This window comes from Macaca thibetana, chromosome 1 (assembly GCF_024542745.1).
Source record: "Macaca thibetana thibetana isolate TM-01 chromosome 1, ASM2454274v1, whole genome shotgun sequence".
NCBI classification, from domain to species: Eukaryota; Metazoa; Chordata; class Mammalia; order Primates; family Cercopithecidae; genus Macaca; species Macaca thibetana.
Window position 1 is genome coordinate 10,125,100 of NC_065578.1, and position 23,105 is coordinate 10,148,204.

A 23,105-nucleotide genomic window follows, 5' to 3' on the forward strand; every position below is an offset into this window, starting at 1 on the left:
TCAGGGGTCCCCACTGCCCTCAGATCACGGAGCCCTGGAGGGTCTGACCAGGCTGCACGCTCTCTCCCGTCACTGTTCTCAGAGCCCCTGGGGCCAGCTTGGGTGCTCCCAAGAGTCTGCAGACCCCAAGTTTGCAGGTCTGTAGTAGATGATTTTACTTTTCATTCACCCCACATCCCACTTCTACTCCACACATCTTCCAGCAAAAGCAAACTTCTCTTTGTCCCAAGCATTTCAGAAATGCATAGCCAAGGTTGAGACTGAGGAGAGGAGAAGTGGGATGAGACAGAGGGGATTAAGGTGCCCAGAGGAGGGAAAAAACAGAGACGAGAATGTGATGAAGTCGGAAAGGTGGACATTAGGGGCACTCCTGGGTCTTACCCGGTGGGCAAGCAGCTTCTAAAGAATAGGCATGGTGACCGCTCACCAGCCATAGTGGCAGGAGCTCAGCAGGGGTGTTCAGCACCTGGGGACGGAGGAAGGTCCCCCCTGAGGTCTTCAAAACTGCTCCTTCCAGATGCAAACTCCCACCACAGGGGCCCCCTCTCCCACCTTCGAACTAATCTCTGAACTAAAGCCCCAAGTGTTACAAAGCCCAGGTCAGGGACTATTGCGCCGATGCAACCAGGAAATATTATTTAGCTGAGATATTTTTAGCAGGAAGCGAGCTCAGAGCAAATGTCATGTGAGCCGTCTTCTCTTACACGGCAACTTTGGGCTATTTAAAGAGATGGTAATTACGCTCCTGCCACCATGATCAGGACGAGCTGAATGCATGATTGCAGGAGCCCCTCATCTGCAGAGCGGAGCACTTCACGCTAATGGGGACCAATTTTCGAAGGCGCCTGCCTAAATCTGTCCGGTCTCGCAGGTGGACATTTGACTTGTCACTGGAGGGGTGGCGACCTGCTCTTCTGGGTGCTATGCCCCAGAGGCCCCCCACTGCCTGGCAGGGCCTGCCGCCCACCACTGACCTCCCACCTCTGAAGAAGTCCTTGTCTCGGGCTTTGGACGGTGACAGTGGTGGCATTGATGTCCACATACAGTCCCATCAGGCTGGCATCTTCAAGAGAAGCCACCAGCTCCCCTCGAAGGGACAGCAGCCATGGAGTCTGGAGAAACAGGACACGTTCACAAACCATGTGGCCAGGGAGGCACGGTCACTAGGAGTCATGGAGAAGGGACACTTGAGGGGTTACCTAGGAAGGTAACAGGGTCACGGGGAGGATGGCTAGGCCAGGAGGCAGGACGGCAGGCCACTCGGGGAGGAGAGTCAACCAGACACTAGCATGCTCATACTTTAGGGGAGGAGGTCCCTTGCAGGGGTGCTTGGCACACAGTAGGTGTACAACGCGGCTGAGAGAACGAACACACAGTGACCCCTAACAGCAATGCCAACCAGTCAGCCCCTGTGCCGCCCTGGCTGGGCACAACTGGAGTCCTGTCCTTGGCTCTGTTTGCCACCCTTTAGTGGGACATGGGAATGAAGGCCTTGAATAAAGGTGAGGGCCAGATGCGGGGAGAGGGGTAGGGAAGGGTCTCCAGCTCCCATCTCAGGAAGACTGGCAGGGGGACGTCAGGAAGACCTGGGGAGGTCAAGCTCACTGATCCCAAATACTCAAAGGGATGTGAAATGGAGAAGAGGGACTGGCTCCTTCCGGGAGGCTGCAGGAAACATTCCAAGGACCAGCAGAAGGAAAATTCGGGAAGCACCTGTGCGATGTGGAACAAGCTCCTTACAAAGGAACAAGCTCCCTGTCACTGGAGACTTGGCAGAGAGAATCTTAGCACGGGAAGGACCTTAGAGTCTTCCGACCCAGCCTCCCACCCAAAGCTGGGGTCCCCTCTTCCAGGTTCTTCTCAGATGGCCTCAGGCCTCAGGCCTCTGCCTGGAGGGCACCAGCGGGAGCTTCAAACTTCGGCTGGCAAGACCTGGTCCCTGAAGAGTCCGTACCGTCCACTACACTCTCCGGAGGACAAGCAAACTCAGAAGCTGCGTCCGAGCATCCCGAGCACCCACCAGGCCTGGCAGAAACTTCCAGAGAGTTGTTCCTGCTACTCCAACAGGGCCCACTTACCTGTCTATCGTCGCTGCGCAGGGGCAGGGGCCGGGAGACCTGCAGAGACAAAGAGGAAGCAATGTCTCCTGCAAGCGGTGAGCAAAGGTGAGCAAACATCCCTGCCGGTGCCCATCAGCGCCGGCAATTACCCCAGCAGGAGGCCGGTGAGAGAGCGGTGCCGCCGGCTTGTTTGCTCATTAAGACAAGAAAATCATTTATGTTCTGGGACTCGAGTGTCAACAGACGCAGGGAAATGTCGCTGCCTCAGCTGCCACCCTGGGCCTGGCCAAGGGGGCAGCTGGGGTCCTGGGCGCAGCTGGTGAGGCCAAGAACGGGTGTGCATGGGACCAACGCTGCTCAGAGCCCACTTCCATGGGGGCTGCTGCCTAGGCCTCTTGTCTTATTTTTTTCCCCAGATCCCAATTTCTTCCTCGCCCTTTTTCTTTCCACTTTGGATCCAACTAGCAGAAGTAGAGAGTGAGGGCTTCTACAGGCCCAGAGAGCACACCTGTGCCCCCCAATGGCACCGTTCTTAGAGGGTCCAACAATCCCGGTTCCCCAGGATTGGGGAGGTTCCCCTGATGTGGGGTTTTCAGTGCTAAAACGGAGACAGGCAAACCGAGACAGTGGTTTCTCGTCCCACGCCTGAGTCTCACGGCCATTGCGTAGGGTGGCACCATTCTCCCGTTTCACAGACCAGGGCCCAAGGTGATGGCGTGGGCAAGGGATCTTCCCCAAAACCCCTCTGCAGCCAGTGCCACCCCACCCAGGTGCTCTCTCAAGTCTCTCTACTTTCTCCAGCTGCCCCTTTGCCTTTGCGTCAGACTTGGCCAGGGAGGTTGTGGCACTGAACAGTCACAGACCAGCAGAGGGTCCCTCACAGATCATCAGATCCCCTCTCCTACCCAATACAGAATGGGGAGACTGGGGCCAGAGTGGACTGATTCATCTTCACAGCTCCCCAACTCAAGGCTACCCACCTCTTCTCCCCAGGGACAGACGGGCTTCCAGAAGCAGAAAGGAGTGGGTGGGGCCAGGAAGAGGCCCCCCACCACCCTGCAGCCTCCCCAGTTGCCTAGCTCAGCTGTTCCTTGGCCCCAGAGAGCCCATGTTGGCAGCAGGCTCAGGCGGCCCACAGGGAGCCCCTCAGGTGAGCCCTGTGATGGCCTTGCTTTTAGGGGATGCTGTCTTCCCTTGGGGAGCAAAGTGGAAGAAATGGAGAAGACGTCCGCAAGGTCTGGCAGGAGAATGAAGAGGATGCGGCAATTCCCCGACACCACCCAAAGCTACACCATGGTGCCCCAGCCCATCCTCCCTGCTGAACCGGGAGGAAGGCGGAGGCCCCCAGAGGCCAGACTGTAAGAAGGGGGGAAGCAATTCTGCTAAACAAAGGAAGGGAAGGCCAGGCACAATGGTTCATGCCTGGAATCCCAGCACTTTGGGAGGCTGAGGCAGGTGGATCACCTGAGCTCAGGAGTTCGAGACCAGCGTAGGCAACATGGTGAAACCCTATCTTCACTAAAAATACAAAAAAAAAAAAAGGAAGGAAGGAAGGAAGGAAGGAAGGAAGGAAGGAAGGAAGGAAGGAAGGAAGGAGGGAAATTAGCCAGGAGTGGTGGCGGACACCTGTAGTCCCAGCTACTCAGGAGGCTGAGGCAGGAGGTTCACTTGAACCCAGGAGGCGGAAGTTGCAGTCAGCTGAGATTGTCCCACTCACTCCAGCCTGGGCGACTCTGGCCAGAATGAGACTCTGTCTCCGAAAAGATATTAAAAAAAGGAAGAAGGGAAAACGTGACAAGTGCACAGCCAAAATGCACCGTGCCCTTTAAGTCGCCATGAGGAGGCTATATTTAGGGCCCGTGGACATTCCGCAGGAGCTCGGGCAGCCTTCACTGGGAGTAATCGCTAATCACTGCATTGAGTTTACGGGTGCCCCTGGGCACACTTAACCCAGGGCAATGAATAGTTATTGCGCGGCCTCCCGCTCGGGGCCTGTGGGCACACTTAAGCGAGCTCGCAGATCACTGCGAGCAGGGCACGGCTCGGGTACACCCTTGGGCACCCTGCGCCATCAGCGGGGAGAGGCAGAGTATTAAATATCTATGTGCCCTGTGCCCACAGCTGCATTTAGCCAAGGGCAAGGCCGGTGAAACGGCTTTAATTAAAACTTAATGCAAGTTCAAGGTGCAGCCACGGAAGTGGCGGCTGCAGAAGTCACCAGGAATGAATCAGTCAATTCGATGAGGTTCTCAGATGGGGGAAGGGGTTGGAGGGGAGGCGGGGGCAGCAGAGACCCGCCTCTGTTGTTCGTGTTCTGCCCACCTCTGTGCAACTCTGTTCAGGGATGCAGAGCCCCCTCCCCCGACCCGCTCCCACACCTCGGTCAGTGAAGGATGCCGGGGACTGGGGCATTGGGGCATCTGGGCTTCAAGGGCAGGACGATGGAGACCAAGCGGGCGCCCGGGTCGGAGTCGTTTCTGCTTTTCTCAGCGATTCGCCCCAGTGTCGGGCGATGCCGGCAACACCCTCCCCCTGGCGGCGGCTTCCAGAATCACAGGCCCAGTGCAGAGGGAGCAGTGACCAGCCCCGGGATGTCAAACAGGTGCCCTGGCAGCCCTGCTTGGGAATCCCGGGGTGGGGCCCCACAATTCTCAGGTGTACCAACACTGGCTTTGGCGTGGCCACTCTGAGCCCTTAATAAAGGCAGGTGGGCAGAGGAAGACCCTCCCGCTCAGCCCCTTCTCCTTCAGGTTAAGAAGCAAAGCAACTTTGGAGTCCAACATGGCAGTGAGCCAGGCTGAGCGGAGATGAGCCCAGGTCTTCTGAGCTGGGCTGGTGCAGGGGCCCTTCCACCACAGCACACTCATTTTTGAAGTTCAGATCAGATAAGAAGAAAACGATAAGCTCTTCCTGGGGCAAGTCACGCCTTGGTCATATCTGTTCCGTCAGCACCAGCACAGGGCTGGGCATACAATAGATGCTCAATAAATGCTTGTTGGGGCCAGGCGCAGCAGCTCATGCCTGTAATCCTAGCATTTGGGGAGGCCAAGGCAGGTGGATCGGTTGAGGTCAGGAGTTCGAGACCAACCTGGACAACATGGTGAAACCCCATCTCTACTAAAAATACAAAAAAATCAACTGGGCATGGTGGCGCATGCCTGTGATTCCATCAGAATCGCTTGAACCGAGGAGGCAGAGGTTACAGTGAGCCAAGATCACACCACTGTACGCCAGCCTGGGCAACAGAGCGAGACTCTGTCTCGAAATAAATAAATAAATAAATGCTTGCTTGTTGGATAAATGGTGTTTGTCATCAGCAGCCTTTTCACTCCAACCTCCTCCTCTCAGTTCTGACTTCCTCTTCTTTCTCTTCCTCCTTCCTTCCTCCTCCTCCTCACAGGCAGAAGATGCCCAACCAAATCCCTCAAGCCAAATCCAGCACTTTATTTGAGCTGTGCAGTGCCTACAAAGTTAAACTGACTTGGCCGGGCGCAGTGGCTCACACCTGTAATCCTAGCACTTTGGGAGGCCGAGGTGGGTGGATCACTTGAGGTCAGGAGTTCTAGACCAGCCTGGCCAACATGGTGAAACCCCATCTCTACCAAAAATATAAAAAATTAGGCTGGGTGCGGTGGCCTACGCCTGTAATCCCAGCACTTTGGGAGGCCAAGGCGGGCGGATCACAAGGTCAGGAAATCGAGACCATCCTGGCTAACACAGTGAAACCCCATCTCTACCAAAAATACAAAAAATTAGACAGGCGTGGTGGCGGGTGCCTGTAGTCCCAGCTACTTCGGAGGTTGAGGCGTGAACGGCGTGAACCCAGGAGGCGGGGCTTGCAGTGAGCCGAGATTGCGCCACAGCACTCCAGACTGGGTGACAGAGCGAGACTCCGTCTCAAAGAAAAAAAAAAAATTAGCCAAGTATGGTGATGCATGCCTGTAATTCCAGCTACTCGTGAGGCTAAGGCAGGAGAATCACTTGAACCCAGGAGGCAAAAGTTGCAGTGAGCCGAGATCATGCCACTGCACTCCAGCCTGGGTGACAGAACGAGACTCCGTCTCAAAAAAAAAAAAAAAAATTAAAGTGAACTTTTTTAAACTGGAGGATTTCACATACAATTATAGATTTCCAGTTTATCTTGAAATGTTGGAAAATCTGGCAAAATGGGGCTGGAGTGGAGTCCAGCCTTAGCTCCCTCTGTAGGGGGCCAGGACTGCAGGTTGTGCCTGTTCCAGCATGCCCCAGCCCCTACCATGTGGCCTGGCTCAAAGCCCAGCTCTGTTGCTACCAGCTGGCAAGTCTCCTAATCTCTCTCTGCTTAGTTCTCTCACCTGCAGAATGGGGATCAGTATAGAACCAACTACACAGAATCGCTGTGAAGGTGAGATGAGTTAATATTTGCAAAGTGAGTAGAACGGTGCCCAGCACAGAATAAGCCATATATAAGTGTTTGCTGGGCCAGGCGTAGTGGCCCTCGCCTATAATCCCAGGGCTTTGAGAGGCCAAGGTGAGAGGATCGCTTGAAGCCAGGAGTTTGAGACCAGCCTGGGCAACACAGTGAGTCTCCATCTCTACAGGCCGGGCGCGGTGGCTCAAGCCTGTAATCCCAGCACTTTGGGAGGCCGAGACGGGCGGATCATGAGGTCAGGAGATCGAGACCATCCTGGCTAACACGGTGAAACCCCGTCTCTACTAAAAAATACAAAAAACTAGCCGGGCGAGGTGGTGGGCGTCTGTAGTCCCAGCTACTTGGGAGGCTGAGGCAGGAGAATGGCGTGAACCCGGGAGGCGGAGCTTGCAGTAAGCTGAGATCGCGCCACTGCACTCCAGCCTGGGCGACAGAGCGAGACTCCGTCTCAAAAAAAAAAAAAAAAATTTAAACATTAGCTGGGCATGGTGTTATACACCTATAGTCCCAGCTACTCGGGAGGCTGAAGTGGGAGGATCCCTTAAGCTCAGGAGGTTAAGGCTGCAGTGAACCTGCGTGACACAGCAAGATCCTGTCTCTTTAAAAAAACAGGCTGGGCGCAGTGGCTCACACCTGTAATCCCAGCACTTTGGGAGGCTGGGGCGGGTGGATCATTTGAGGTCAGGAGTTTGAGACCAGCCTGGCCAACATGGTGAAACTCCGTCTCTACTAAAAATACAAAATTTGCTAGGCATAGTGGCACACACCTGTAATTCCAGCTACTTGGGAGGCTGAGGCAGGAGAATCGATTGAACCTGGGAGGCAGAGGTTGCAGTGAGCCAAGATCATACCATTGCACTTCAGCCTGGGCAACAGAGCGAGACTCCATCTCAAAAAAAAACAAAAAACAAAAACAACAACAACAAAAAAAAAACAGCTGACTAAATGAAGGAATGAGTAAAATTCTTTACTGCCTCCTCCTCAGTCCAGCATGCTCATTTCTGTGGCAGGTTTGGTCCCTATAGATGTTTGGGTTTCTAGCCCTCCCCACTCCCATCCAAATCTTGTTTCGCTTACAGAGGTGCCCCACTGATGAGAGCTGGAGAGAAACTTGAATTCAAGGAGCGCACATGGCCGTGCCGTAAAAGAGCTCACAATTGGATCTGGGGCTCAACCTTTCTTCCCTGATGCTTAAAATGTAGACATTGCACCTGATCGTACCTGGGGTCTATAACTCTTTGACATTACCCAGGTCCAAAAAACAAAAACAAAAACAAAAACAAAAAACAAAAAACAAAAAAAACATTCAAACTAGCCAGTTTTTTCAATCCAGAGAGAAAGGACACAAAGATGCAATTTTGCAGCTTTGTTGATAACCCAAGTGACCCCCTGAGCCAGCCAAGATGGGAAATCTAGAACCCGAGGTCAGACAGCTTTAATCTCCCCCTCCTCTCCCATTTCACCCCTCCCCTCCCATCTCACCCCTCGCCTCCCATCTCACCCCTCCTTGCTCAGAACCAAACCCAGGAGACTTAGCACCCAGCCAGTACCCAGGGATGTCTAGAAGAACGATGCCGTACTGCATCTGCAGCTACCACCTGTCTCTCTGGGCCACATTCTGCAGTGCAGGGGCCAGGGCCACCTGCCTTGGCCTTTAGAGAGACGCCCAGCCTGGGAGGCCCCTCTGCCACCTCCCAGACCCTCTGAACCCATTACCTGGATGAACATGGGTCCACAGTGGACGCTTTCCTGGCCCAGTCTTGACCTTAGCATTGGACACTTCATTATGTATCGATCACTCCGCTCCAACCTTGTCACCCCTTTCTGAAATATTCTGATTTCCAGCCTGTAATTTGCTTTCTGGAAGTAGGGCAAAATTCATGTGTGCAAATGAGAGAGGAAAATACAGTTAGTAGGCTGCAATTATAGGTCAGTCCCTGCTCACAGCAAATAGGATACCATGAACCTGCTAGAAGGTGGGCTTGTGGAAGAGGGATGGGAAATGAAACCAGGGTCGACAGCAACTCGGAGCCTGGGTCTGGCTCTGGAAGCTCAGCCCCTACCAAGGAAGCCCTCCAGGCCAGGGAACATTTGTGGGTTTTGGGAAGGTCAAACCTAGTCAGACAGAATAAGAACTTGCATCCCAATGTCCCTTGACAGTTGACAAACACACTTTATCTCCTTTGATGCCCACCAACGTCTCATAAGGCTGGGCTGTTTTTTGTTTTTGAGTCTCACTCAATCACCCAGGCTGGAGTGGAGTGGTGTGATCTCTGCTCACTGCAACCTCCACCTCCCGGGTTCAAGCGATTCTCGTGCCTCAGCCTCCCAAGTAGCTGGAATTACAGGCATATGCCACCAGGCCCATCTAATTTTTCTATTTTTAGTAGAGACAGGGTTTCACCATGTTGGCCAGGCTGGTCTCAAACTCCTGGCCTCAAGTGATCTGCTCACTTTGGTTCCCAAAGTGCTGGGATTACAGGCGTGAGCCGCCAAGCCTGGCCAAGGCTGGGCTTATGAGACAAAAAATTCTCATTTTACAGATGAGGCAGTTGAGGCTTAGAGAAGGTAAATGACTAAGCCAAAGGCATGTGGCCATTGCTGAGACTCGACGTGAGAGCTGGTCTAGCTCATTCCAGCACGAGGCAGACTTCAAAGATGTCAAACCAGTGGGTCCCTCCACCCCTCCCAGACTGCCCTCATTCAGCCACACAAGAAGAACCCAAGTCTAAGCTTTGCGGTGGGGCCTGAGAAGGGCAGGTATTGACGGGGCTGTCAGAGAAGGGTGACCACAGAGAGGAAGAGAAAGAGGAGGAGCAGGGTAGTTCCCAAAATTCCTTCCCCCACTCCAGACCACCGACCCACTCGGGAAAAACTCTGGGCTGGGTCAAGGAAGGGAGCACAAAGAAACGGAAAGGGGAAGTGGAGGTGAGGAGAAGACAAGAAAAAAAAACTGTGAGCCAATCTGTGGGGCTGGTCGTCCCCTTGCAGGACCCCTGGCGTGAAATTTAAGTAACAAGAATGCTGGCACGGTGGCTCATTCCCATCATCTCAACACATTGGGACACCGAGGTAGGAGGATGGCTTGAGCCTGGGAATTCCAGACCAGCCTGGGCAACATGGTGAAACCCCATCTTCTACAAAAAGTACAAAAATTATCTGGGCATAGCGGTTCATGCCTGTAGTCCCAGCTACTCTGGGGGCCGAGGTGGGTGGATCACTTGAGGTCAGAAGCTCAAGACCAGCCTGGCCAACAGGGTGAAACCCTGTCTTTACCAAGTAATCCCAGCTATTTGGGAGGCTAAGGCAGGGGAATCGCTTGAACCTGGGATGTGGAAATTGCAGTGAGCCGAGACTGCCTCACTGCACTCCAGCCTGGGCAACAGAGCGAGGCTCCGTCTCAAAAAACAGAAAGGAAAAAAAATACAAAAATATCTTACTTCTGTAAATTTTAGAATCACATGGTCTCGTGAGCCCATAATGGGCCTGTGCAAGTGAGGGCTGTCAGTCAGCCTTTGCAACTCCTCAGCACCATTTATTCACTTCATTAAGCACTTACTGAGTACCTACTGTGTGCCAGGCCCTGAGGCAAGCCTGTGGGTGTGACTGCCTCACCCCAAAGACTCCAGGTCCAGCAGGAGATGGTGTGTGAGTGGGCACATTGTGAGTCAGCGTTGGCAATGATAGAAGCAGGTCCACTGCACAGAGAAGGGGGGAGTCTCAGGAGGACTGCCTGGACGAGGCAGCATCTGAGTTGGGCGGCCTTTTAATATCTATGCCCATAAACTCCATGAAGGCAGAGATTTCTGGTCTCCCTCAGTTCAGTTTCTACAGAGGAATAATGGTGCAGTGTCTCCTTACTTGACATCTGAGCTCAGGCTTAGCTCCTTAAATCTCCCTTTAAAAAAAAAAAAAAAAACAATTTCCCAAACCCACCTCTTTCTGCACAAAGCAGGCCGAGTATTGAACTCGAAAAAAGAAGTCCCCATCTGAAGCCGGATGCAGGAAGTAGCCACATTTAGCAAGAGAAGAATCCAGGTGGTTAGGGGCCCTCCAGGTGCCTGGAACGAGAAAGGGACAGAAACGTGGGTTGAGCCTGTGGAGGTGGCTTCTCTGGCAGGGTCAGAAATATCAGACTCGCAGGTAGAAACTGCTCTGCCTGGAAGCTTCTTACCTGGAGGGGATAAAAAATAGCAGTAATTTTTAAAAGTCTGAAAAGGCATATACCAACAGGAAAGCCCGATGGTTCTTCAATCAAGGTGTATCCAGAATCCGACCCCGTCTCCCCACACGAATCCTCAGCTTGTGTCACTGCTGCTGCCTCCTCCCATGTCCCCCAGCTTCCTCCTTTGCCCCTGTCGTGAATATTCCATGCGGCAGCCCGCAGGATCCCGTTCAAAACGTAGGCAGATTGCGTCTTTCCTCTGCTCAGACCTCTTCATTGCCAGCCGGGTGTGGTGGCTCACACCTGTAATCCCAGCACTTTGGGAGGCTGAGGTGGGAGGATCACCTGAGCTCAGGAGTTTGAGACCAGCCTGGCCAACATGGCGAAACCCCATCTCTACTAAAACTACAAAAATTAACCAGGTGTGGTGGTGCACGCCTGTAATTCCAGCTACTTGGGAGGTTGAGGCACGAGAATGACTTGAACCTGGAAGGCGGAGGCTGCAGTGAGCCAAGATTGTGCCACTGCACTCCAGCCTAGGTGATGGAGTGAGACACTGTCCCAGAAAAAAAAATAAAAATAAAAATAAAAAACTCCATTGTGTGAAAAAACAAAACCCTTGCAAGCCTCACGTGACTTGCCCTCAGCTCTCTGACCCTTTTTCCCACTTCTCTTCCCCTCCCTTCCTCTGCTCCAACCACACCAGACCCACTGCTATTTCTCAGTCATCCCAGGCCCACTCCTGCCTCAGGGCCCTTGTACTGGCTGTGCCCTCTGCCTGGAACTCTCTTCTCCTAGATATCTGCATGGCTGACTCCCCTACCTCCTTTCAGTCCTTGGGCAAATGTCGCCTTCTCCATGAAGCCCACCCTAACTACCCACTTAACACTCCCCCATCTTGCCCTCCTTCACCCTTTTCTGCACACTCATTGTCTTCTAACCGACTATCTACTGGCTTATTTGTTATATTGATTGTTTATTGCCGTCTAGTCAAATGTCAGCTCCGGCTGGCTCACGCCTGTAATCCCAGCACTTTGGGAGGCCGAGGCGGGCGGATCATGAGGTCAGGAGATCGAGACCATCCTGGCTAACACGGTGAAACCCCATCTCTACTAAAAATACAAAAAATTAGCCGGGCGTGGTGGCGGGCACCTGTAGTCCCAGCTACTCGGGAGGCTGAGGCAGGAGAATGGTGTGAACCCGGGAGGCAGAGCTTGCAGTGAGCTGAGATTGCAGCACTGCACTCCAGCCTGGGCAACAGAGCGAGACTCCATCAAAAAAAAAAAAAAAGTCGGCCGGGCGTGGTGGCTCAAGCCTGTAATCCTAGCACTCTGGGAGGCCGAGACGGGCGGATCACGAGGTCGGGAGATCGAGACCATCCTGGCTAAAACGGTGAAACCCCGTCTCTACTAAAAAATACAAAAAAAAACTAGCCGGGTGAGGCGGCGGGCGCCTATAGTCCCAGCTACTCGGGAGGCTGAGGCAGGAGAATGGCCTGAACCCGGGAGGCGGAGCTTGCAGTGAGCTGAGATCCGGCCACTGCGCTCCAGCCTGGGGGACAGAGCAAGACTCCGTCTCAAAAAAAAAAAAAAAAAAAAAAAAAAGTCAGCTCCATGTGGCTACGGGTATTTGTCTGTTTTGTTCATTGCTGCATCTTTAGTGCCTCAAGTTATTTCTGGCACACAGAAGGTTCTCAATAAATAGTTGTCGAAAGCGGCTGGGCACGGTGGCTCACACCTGTAATTGCTGCACTTTGGGAGGCTGAGGTGAGTGGATCACTTGAGGCCAGGAGTTCAAGACCAGTCTGGCCAACACGGTGAAACCCTGTCTCTACCAAAAACACAAAAAAATTAGCTGGGAGTGGTGGCAGGCACCTGTAGTCTCAGCTACTCAGGAGGCTGAGGCAGGAGAATCACTTGAACTTGGGTGGCAGAGGTTGCAGTGAGCCGAGGTCACGCCACTGCACTCCAGCCTGGGCAACAAAGTGAGACTCTGTCTCAAAAAAAATAAACAAATAGGCTGGGCGCGGTGGCTCAAGCCTGTAATCCCAGCACTTTGGGAGGCCGAGGCGGGCGGATCACAAGGTCAGGAGATCGAGACCACAGTGAAACCCCGTCTCTACTAAAAATACAAAAAAAAATTAGCCGGGCGCGGTGGCGGGCGCCTGTAGTCCCAGCTACTCAGGAGGCTGAGGCAGGAGAATGGCGGGAACCCGGGAGGCGGAGCTTGCAGTGAGCCGAGATCGCGCCACTGCACTCCAGCCTGGGCAACAGCATGAGACTCCGTCTCAAAAAAAATAAATAAATAAAAAATAAAAAAATAAACAAATAGAAATAAAAATACAAAAATTCGTTTGGCACGGTGGGGGCCACCTGTAGTCCCAGCTACTCCAGAGGCTGAAGCAGAAGAATTGCTTGAACCCGGGGGACAGAGGTTGCAGTGAGCTGAGATTGCACCACTGCACTCCAGCCTGGGCAACAAAGTGAGACTCCGTCTCAAAAAATAAATAAATAAATAGATAAGTAGTTGTTGAATGAGTGAAAAAATAAAGGGGGCTATCTCTGGGTAGAGGGATTATAAGCAGTTTTGATTATCTCCTTTGGATTGCCTCTAGTTTCTGTAATTATCTTGTATTGCTTTTGTCATGATTATTTTTAAAGCATTTTTAAAGCTCACAGTTTCACTTTCAAACGCTTGACTCGATTGTGCGTTTGATGGGAGATGAATACGCTGTTCCAGAAAACAGCTCCAGCAGCGTTTCTACGTGGGATTCTCTGGTGACAAGCTTTCCTTTCAAAAGCACGCAGCTTCCACCGCTATCTTTAGCAAGAGATCAAGGCCGTGCCTCTGGCGGAGGAAGGCTGTGAAAGGCAGCTCGCTGGGGAAATAAAGTGTCTGAGCTGGATGTGCAAATTGACCTGGATCGTTTTAGTTTTGCATTCATGTTTGCACTTTGTAAATATTTGCCTGGCACCCTGCTGCTCACACCTGCTTGCTGTCCCCTCAAGTTTATGGAAGGCAGCAGGCACCATCATTTCTCCATCCCCACCTGGCGCTGCCGCGTGAAATGAAAACTCTCCCTCAAAAGCCACAGGTGGCTCTGACAGCGCCTAAAACTAATGGCCTGTGGCTGGCCGCTGTGACTAATTCTCTGATTATTGGCTTTATGATTTTACGCTTAAAACTTCTTTATAATAACACACAGAAATGTTTAATGGGCTCTATCCAGAGCCATAAAAATTACTTATTGAACAAGCGTTGTAAAACTATTAATCTATTGTTTTCCATTAATAATGGCTCTCCAAAGAACAGGCGACAGCTTAATGTATCCACAGCTTTTCTCCTGGAAAAGTGGCCTTTTAATACACAAATGTCTCTCCCAAGGCCTCCTGGGCTGGCTGGCCAATGGGTGGTTGGCCCTCCCAGGGCAGATTTAGGCCCTACCGGTCCCAGAAGGTGCTTTAGGAATTTCCAGAACGAGCAGGGTCCCTGGGAGGTTTTCCTAGACTTCGGGAGAGACTGGAAAGCCTCCCTCCTCGATATCTATGATTCTGTGCAAAAGAGAGGAGGAACCTGGGGGCTGGCTTTGCAGCCACTGAGATGGAGAGCTTGGAGGGAAGCAAGCTGTTTGCTCCTCTCTCTACTCATGTTCCTTCCAGAAGGTTCCAGGTACCCTGATGCCATCCAGCACTTTCCTACTTCTTCTGTTGGAAAGCTCATGGCAGAAAGGTTTCTGGGAGTGACACTATGCCCTTGTTTTTTGCTATTTTAGGTGCGCTCTTCCCCCACCAAGCATGTGATGGCCTCCCATTTTGTGTGAGAATCACCCCTTTAGTCTCACTTCCACTTTTGCAGAGTGATTTCGATTTTGGAGCTATCGGCACCAGATGGGCGCTTCTTCCAGGGCGTTGGGCCACTTGTTCATTCAACAAATACTTATTGGGACTCTTTTAAGCACGAGGCAGTGTTCTTGGTTCTGAAGACGCAGCTGTAAACAAAAAGCACGTGGGCCATGCCCTCACAGCGCAGCCTTCTGTTGGGAAGAGGGGTGCAGATCACAAGCTTGGGAACAATGGCAGGAGATCATCTTACTAGTGAGGAGTGCCAGGATTGTGACTGGGGTGGGCGTGGATGACTTTAGAGAGCCTGGAAGGGCTGCAGGGGGAGGTGGCCTTTGAGCAGAGATTTGAATGATGCCCAGGAACCTGCAAGAGCCATGGGGGAGGAGCACTGCAGGCAGGGGAAGGCAACACAAAAGCCCCAGCAAAGACCCCGCCCAGCCACAGACTGCCTCTTACCTGGCAAGTGCAAGGTCCTAGCCAGCCACAGCCTCAGCCCCTCCACGTGGCTCCTCGGGATCCACAGGGTCATGTAGTCTGAGAAACACTCGACTGTGTCTGTCCAACAAGAAGATGCTTCTGAGAAGGAAGGAAGGAAGGGAGGGAGGGAGGGGAAGGGGGGAGGGAGGGACTAGGGGAGGGAGGGAGGGAATGGGGAAGAGAGGGGGGAGGGAGGGAGGGGGAGGGGGGAGGGAGGGAGGGAGGGGAAGGGGGAGGGACTAGGGGAGGGAGGGAGGGAATGGGGAAGAGAGGGGGGGGGAGGGAGGAGGGGGGAGGGGGAGGGAGGGAGGGAGGGACTGGGGGGGAGGGGGGAGGGGGGAGGGGGGGGGGGGGGGGGGGGGGGGGGGGGGGGGGGGGGGGGGGGGGGGGGGGGGGGGGGGGGGGGGGGGGGGGGGGGGAGGGGGAGGGGGGGAGGGAGGGGGGGGGGGGGAGGGAGGGAGGGAGGGAGGGGGGGGGGGGGGGGGGGGAGGGAGGGAGGGGGGGGGGGAGGGAGGGGGGACTGGGGGAGGGGGGGGAGGGGGAGGGAGGAAGGAAGGAAAGGAAGAAGGAAGGAAGGAAGGAAGGAAAGAAGGAAGGAAGGAAGGAAGGAAGGAAGGAAGGAAGGAAGAGAGGGAGGGAGGGAGGGAGGGAGGGAGGGAAGGAAGGAGCTCCCCTCAGCCTGGCTTCAATGGAATAGTCAGGAAAGGGCATGTAGGGGTCTTACTGTCCTAACAGAATGACCCTTTACTCCATACAGAGGTCACAGTTCACAGAATGTCCAAGGAGGAAGAACCTGTTGGGGAGGTCCTCAAATTCCAGCCTGCAGGCCGGGCACAGTGGCTCACACCTGTAACTTGGGCACTTGTTAAAATACAGCTTGGGCACTTGTTAAAATACAACTTGGGCTCACACCTGTAACTTGGGCACTTGTTAAAATACAACTTGGGCATTTGTTAAAATACAGATTCGTAGGTCTAAGGCGGGGTCTGAGATTCAGCAGTTCTATCAAATTCCCAAGTGATGGCTGCTGGTCCAGGGACAACACTTTGAGTAGCAAAGTCTTGGAGGTCATTAAATCTAAACTTCGTTTTATAGGGGGAGACAGGGAGCAATGTGACTTCATGGTACATGTGTGAGTACTCGCCAGCATGGTGGCTCACACCTGTAATCCCAGCACTTTGGGAGGCTGAGGTGAGCAGATCGATTAAGCTCAGAAGTTTGAGACCAGCCTGGGCAACAGCAAGAAAAAAAATTTCATTTAAATTAGCGGAGCACAGTGGTGCACAGTAGTGCACGCCTCAGCTACTCGGGAGGCTGAGGTGGGAGGACCGTGAGCCCAAGAGGCAGAGGCTGCAGTGAGTTCAGCCTGGGTGACAGAGTGAGACCCTGTCTCAAAAAAAAAAAAAAAAAAAGATCATAGGCACTGGTGTCAGTAGGCATCTGGGTTTGAATCCCACCTCTGTTTTGTGTGTGTGTGTGTGTGTGTGTGTGTGTACACCTGTTGCTTAGTTTCAGTTTATTTCTGTGAATTGATTGTATGATAATGATGGTGATGATAGTAATAATGGTGATGGTAGTAGTGGGATGATATTGATGGTGATTGTGGTGGTGATGACGGTGGTGGTGATGATGGTATTAATGGTGATGATCATAGTGATGGTGGTGATGGTGGTGATCATGATGGTGATGGTGATAATCATGGTAGTGATGGTCATAGTGATGATGGTGCTGGTGATGGTGGTGATGGTGGTGGTGATGGTGGTGATGGTGGTGATGATGGTGGTGATGATGGTGATGATGGTGATGGTGATAATCATGGTAGTGATGGTCATAGTGATGATGGTGCTGGTGATGGTGGTGATGGTGGTGGTGATGGTGGTGATGATAGTAATGATGGTGGTGATGGTGGTAATAATGATGGTGATGGTGATAATCATGGTAGTGATGGTCATAATGATGATGGTGCTGGTGATGGTGGTAATCATCGTGGTGATGGTGGTAATAGTGATGTGATGATGGTGATTATGGTGTTGATGGTGGTGGTAATGATGGTGGTAGTGATGATGGTGGTGTTGGTGCTAGTGACAGTGATGATGGCAATAATAGTGATGGTGATTATGGTGGTGGTGATGTGGTGGTGGTGCTGGTGATGATGGTGATGGTAATGGTAACGATGATGGTGATGATGGCAGTGATGGGACTTCACAGGGTAGATGTGAGACTTTAATGAGTTAATGCATATAAAGGTCTTTACAGGGTGATCACTGCAGAGCACATGCCTAAAGGTGACAGCTCTTATAATAATAATAATTACTGTCATCCAGAGATGAAAGGACTTATCCAGGTACAGAGCAGCAGGACCAGTGGCGCAAACTCGCCGCCATCGTTTTCCAGGCCATCACAGAGCCAGACAGAGTATTAGAGAAATTGAGTTAATGTTAGAATACACATGGCGCTGAATCAATAACGAACCCAATGTTGTGTTCCTATGCGGTTATGAGATGTATATCTGACTCCTACAGGCCTCAGGGCTTCATTGTGGACACGGCCTCCCACTGTCTAGGAGAGCTGGTGGAGAAACTGGGAGGTCTCCCATGAATCCGCTTGACATGAGAATGGGATACTCACGAGCACTTTAAAAAAGATACGGGCCGATATGACTCACATACAGGCGTATTACTCATGCCTGTAATCCCAGCACTTTGGAAGGCCGAGGCCGGTGGATCACCTGAGGTCAGGAGTCCAAGACAAGCCTGGCCAACATGGTAAAACCCAATCTCTACTAAAAATACAAAAATTAGCCAGGTGTGGTGGTGGGCACCTGTAATCCCAGCTGCTTGGGAGGCTGAGGCAGGGGAATCGCTTGAACCTGGGAGGTGGAGGTTGCAGTGAGCCAAGATCGCACCACTGCACTCCAGCCTAGGTGACAGAGTGAGACTCAATAAATAAATAAATAAATAAATAAATAAATAAATAAAACAAATAGGCCCCAGGTAGAAACTTGTTTACAAGTCACTTGACTCATAAAAGTAGAGTAAGGGTGGCCGGCGCGGTGGCTCATGGCTGTAATCCCAGCACTTTGAGAGGCTAAGGTGGCGGATCACCTGAGGTCAGGAGTTCGAGACCAGCCTAGCCGACATGGCAAAACCCTGTCTCTACTAAAAGTACAAAACTTAGCCAGGCATGGTGGCATGTACCTGTAATCCCAGCTACTCAGGAGGCTGAGGCCAGAGAATTGCTGGAACCCAGGAGGCAGAGGCTGCAGTGAGCTGAGATGGCGCCACTCTACTCCAGCTTAGGTGACAGAGCAAGACTCCATATCAAAAAATATATAGAGAGAGAGTAGGGGCAAACTGGCTCAGCCATGGAATTCTGCAGCTCTGCTGACCGCTCCAGGCAGAGAGCACAGCCTGTGCCCAGACCAGAGGGGAGAGGCAGTGTGCAGTGTCATGGTCACCCCTGACCCCGGCCTCTGCCCATCCCACCCTGGTCCATTCTCAACACAGCAGCCACGAGGGATCTTAAAATGGAAATAAGATCATGTCAGCCTCTTCTCAGAACCTTCAATGACTGCCCACTACCCTTGGAATAAAATCCAAACACTTCCACAATTCATGTGGCCCTGAGCCAAGCTGGTCTTTTCTCTACCTCATGGCCTCTGCACATACTGTTCCCTCTGCCTGAAACACCATTCCCTACTCTTCATGTGGCTGGCTCTTCTTCATCTGCAGGTCTAAAATTAAATGTCACCTCCTCTGGGAGGTCCTCCCTGACCACCCCCACCCATTCTCTACCCTGGTCCTGTGTCTCTTTCCTTCCTGACTTGAATCGCTGTTGGAAATTATGTTATCTAGTTGTTCATGAGATTTCTGTATACTTTTCCTACTCGAGTGAGGATGGGTGGAGATCAGGTTGTCTCCCACTGAGGCAAAGAGAAGCTCAGGAAGGGGAGGGGCTGTGTCTGCCTTGTTGACCACTCTATCCCCAGGGTCCTCCCATGGACCAGTGCCTATTGGCCAGCAACTGCTCAGTATCTGTCCAGCAAAGGGCTATGGCCGGAGCCTGGCCTGCCCTGAAGCTGGAGAATAAGAGAAGCCGTGACCCAGAGATTTGTCGTTTTCCCTTCTCCCCCTTGACACAAACTACAAGCTCCAGGAAAAGGCGTAAGTTGTGTCTAACTTGTTCACCATGGCACCCCCAATACCTTGCCCTGTGCGTGGCACCCACAGAGGCCTCTGTTAAATGCGGGTTAAGCACGTTTTCATCCCAAGTACTCCAGTACAGAAAACTGGAGTTTTCTGTAATCACACAAGAACAACAGTATTAAGTGAGATTGTTCATCCACAGGAAGTGGAATCTTGTTGGATGTAACCTATTTTCCCCAATAGAGCCCTGCCCAGAGTTGATAGAGAGCTTAAGTTAAATATATACTCCAAGCTGGGCGCAGTGGTGCACGTCTGTAGACTAAACTGCTCTGGAGGATGAGGCAGCAGGATGGCCTTTACCCAGCAATTTGAGGTTCTACTGTACAATGATCATGCCCGTCAATGCCACTGCACTCCAGCCTGGGCAACATAGCAAGACCCTGTCTCTGAAATACACACACACATGCACACACTCTAGACATGAATTATTTTACAACTGCAGAAATGGGAATATGAAATAATATTATCTCCTGGGCTAATTTGTCTCTCAATGGAGACATTTAAGCCACCAGGAAGAACACAAGGCACTGGGCCCTGGAGTTGGATGATCAGGGCTTAGACCCTGGATCAACCTATGTGACCTGGGGCAAGTCATTTAATCGCTCCAAGACCCCATTTCTTCTTCTGCAAAATGGGCACATGTGCAGTAAATAATTAACCTGGGCCCAAAGAATTGACCCTTTGCCCCTCCTGGGTCAAAGCACCTGGGAAATAAATTCTAAGCCCTTGGAATGTTTTGCCTGTTAAGAGTGTCTTTGTGGTGGGTGCAGTGGCTCATGCCTGTAATCCCAGCATTTTGGGAGGCAGAAGTGGGCGGATCACTTGAGGTCAGGAGTTCAAGACCAGCCTGGCCAACATGGTGAAACCCTGTCTCTACTAAAAATACAAAAATTAGCCAGTTGTGGTTGCAAGTGCCTGTAATCCTAGCTACTCGGAAGGCTGAGGCAGGAGAATCGCTTGAACCTGGGAGGTGAGATCACACCACTGCACTCCAGCCTGGACGGCACAGCAAGACTCTGTCGCAAAAAATTAAAAATAAAATAAAAATTAGAAAAAGACTAAAGCCAGTCACACGAGTAGTCAGCCATGGCTACGCAACTGACCGCCAGTAAAACCTCTGGATAGGAAGGCTCAGGAGCTCTTCTCAGGTCGGCATACTCTGTGTGTACTGTCATTCATCGCTGCTGAGAGAAGCTGGCCCTGTCTGTACAACCCCACGGGGAAAGGGCACCCAGAAGCGGTGGCAGTGGCTGCTGCCATCACACTGGCTGCAGCAGGGAGGTGTGGCTGGGGCTGAACACTCCAGGGAGCCGGTGGGAGCCCCGCCCCTTCCGAGGCTGGGATCTCCTTGGGTGCCTCCACAGACTCCCAAACCGCAGCTGCAGACCCAGGCCTCCTGCTCTGTGGAGCAGGTGGGAGCCCCACCCTACTGGGCGGGGCTACAGCTGCCCAAACTGCAGCTGTGAATCAGAGCCTCCCTGTGCTCTTAGGGGAGGGCTAGGAGCAGGCAGGATCTGCCTTCCCGGGTGCAGCTGCGGCTGCCCTCCCAGGTGCAGGAGCTGGGTGTCTCTGCAGCCTGCACCCTCGGGGACCCCAGGAAGGACCCCCCACCAAGTCTCTGCAGGCTCAGGGCGTGTCTTCTCCTGCAGCCTGGTCTCTCTCCACTCCAGGGACCTGCTCAGATCTCTTAGAGGGGTTGGGGCCAAGCCTGTGGGCCATGAACGGCAGTGGGAGGCCGATTGATTCCTGGGTGGAAGGGGACAGGTCCCCAGTAGGGCCCCACTTGCGGGCCAGGGAGGGCCTGAAGGCTGCCGGCTGGGCTGCCAGTCCCTCAGACTGAGTAGGGACTCGTGGGGCCTCTTTCCGGCTGGCTCATGGCTGCCTGTGGACCAATCAGCACACACTTCCTCCCCTCTGAGGTCCACAAAAGCGCAGGGCACAGTAAAAGCCAGGCAGAGGACGGCCAGAGGAAGACGAGGGCAGAGAGACCATGGGATGAGTTGAGTACCCTCTCTGCTCAGAGCAGAGAGAGTGGGACGACCAGTGAGCAGAGAGAAGCTAACCGCTCTGCTGAGAACTGCAGAGACCTGCGGAGACGTCCGAATGACTTGCCTGCAGAGAGGAGCCACCCTCTCCAGGGCCTCCTTTCTGCTGAGAGCTGAACACTCGGTGGGAAGACCTGCCTACAGAGAGGAGCTAGCCACTCCTTTGAGCTGTTCTAACACTAAATAAAACTCTTCCCCTTCTTCATCCTTCACTTGTCTGCATTCCTCATTCTTCCTGGATGCAGGACAAGAACTCCAAGAACTCAGGCAAAGGTGCCAGTGGCCACAGAGGTTTCCCACCAGAAAAATCAACACCCCAGAGATCCCATAACAGAAGCTTGCCCCTGGGTCTCTCTTGTACTGCACCCCATACACCTCTTCCCTTGGCTGACTTTAACCCATGGCATTTAACCACGAGTATCACAGCTTTTCTGAGCTCTATGGGTCCTTCTGGTAAACTATCAAACCTGAAGGTGGTATTGGGCACCCTTGAACTTGGAGTTGCTGTCAATAGTGAAGGTAGTGTTGGAGACTCCTGAACCTGGTAGCACAAAAATAGCCTCTCTCTCATTGATCTCAAGAAGGTGAAATGAGGGCCGAGCACGGTGGCTCACACCTGTATTCCCAGGCACTTTGGGAAGCCAAGGCGGGCAGATCACCGGAGGTCAGGAGTTCAAGATCAGCCTGGCCAACATGATGAAACCCTGTCTGTACTAAAAATACAAAAATTAGTTGGCTGTGCTGGTATGCGCCTGTAGTCCCAGCCACTCGGGAGGCTGAGGCGGGAGAATCGCTTGAACCTGGGAGGTGGAGGTTGCAGTGAGCTGAGATCACACCACTGCACTCTAGCCTGGGGGACAGAGTGAGACTCTGTCTGAGGGGAAAAAAAAAAAAAAGGAGATGAAATGGGATGATGGCATGTGAAACCCTCAGCACAGGGCCAAGCCCAGAGTAAGTGCTCAGCAAAGACGTGTTACACCCACAGTGTCAACCGTTTGCAGGGTGGCTAAGTGCAGGGGCTCTGGAGGGTGAAATCCTGGCTCTGCTACTCATTGCTATGGGACCTTAGACAAGTCACTTACTCCTCTGGACTTCACGTCATCATCTAAAAGTCTTGTTAGAATGAGTTAATTAATAGACACAAATTCCCCCAAGACAGGCCCGGAACACCACACACGCTCCCTGTCCTGGTTTTTATTACTGAAACAAGCACTGAGCTCTGAGTCAGAGGATGCCAGGCCCGGCCCTAAGTCTGGCCCCAGCCAGCCACATGAGCTCCAGCACTTGGCCTGCAGGAATGCCACTTCCTTCTTGAGAGAATGACAGCCCGAAATTCATGCTTTGGTGAAGGCTTTGGAAGGTTTTCTCGCTTCCAAAGCTGCCCAGTGTCACCCAGCAGGTTGGTTCTCAGTCTGCTCATTGGGGAAATGCCCAAAGCCTGATGCCAACCATAAAAGTGTGAGTGATTTACCTGTTAAAACTTCCGGTGCAGAGCTTGGCTTGTCCCTATCTGACCTGAAGGAGAGGCTCCATGGGAACACCGTGGGCTGAACACAGGCAAGACACACGGCCCTGCGGGAGAGGAGGGGAGGGTGTGGGGAGATGCACCGCCCAGCCGCTGCCTCATCTACCTTCATTCACTCAGTATATTTCTTTTGAGTGCCTACTATGCACAATGGCCAAGACACAAAAAACCAACCATAACTAAAGAAATAGAAGAACAAAATAATCTCAGATAGTAATCAGGCTCAGAAGAAAATGAAACAGAGTGGTGAAATACAGAGAGCCTGAGAGGACCTCTGATGAGGTCAGTGTGAAGAGATCATTCTCAAAAAAGGCAACATATATTTTAGGCCGGGTGCGATGGCTCACACCTGTAATCCCAACACTTTGGGAGGCT

At 52.5% G+C, this 23,105-nt stretch overlaps 1 protein-coding gene across 1 annotated transcript in view; it reads right to left on the minus strand.

The window, feature by feature from the left end:
- Window positions 1–22,761, minus strand: part of C1H1orf127 (chromosome 1 C1orf127 homolog) — a 32,802-nt gene extending 10,041 nt beyond the window's left edge. Inside the window, exons 1-7 of the mRNA XM_050789403.1 lie at window positions 22,677–22,761; window positions 14,935–15,033; window positions 10,408–10,532; window positions 8,188–8,331; window positions 2,079–2,117; window positions 975–1,112; window positions 382–466 (exon numbers count right to left, since the gene is read on the minus strand). Coding sequence (XP_050645360.1) covers window positions 382–466; window positions 975–1,112; window positions 2,079–2,117; window positions 8,188–8,331; window positions 10,408–10,532; window positions 14,935–15,007 — 604 coding nt within the window. The 5' untranslated portion in view covers window positions 15,008–15,033; window positions 22,677–22,761. The remainder of the gene's footprint in view (window positions 1–381; window positions 467–974; window positions 1,113–2,078; window positions 2,118–8,187; window positions 8,332–10,407; window positions 10,533–14,934; window positions 15,034–22,676) is intronic.
- Window positions 22,762–23,105: the final 344 nt, after the last annotated feature.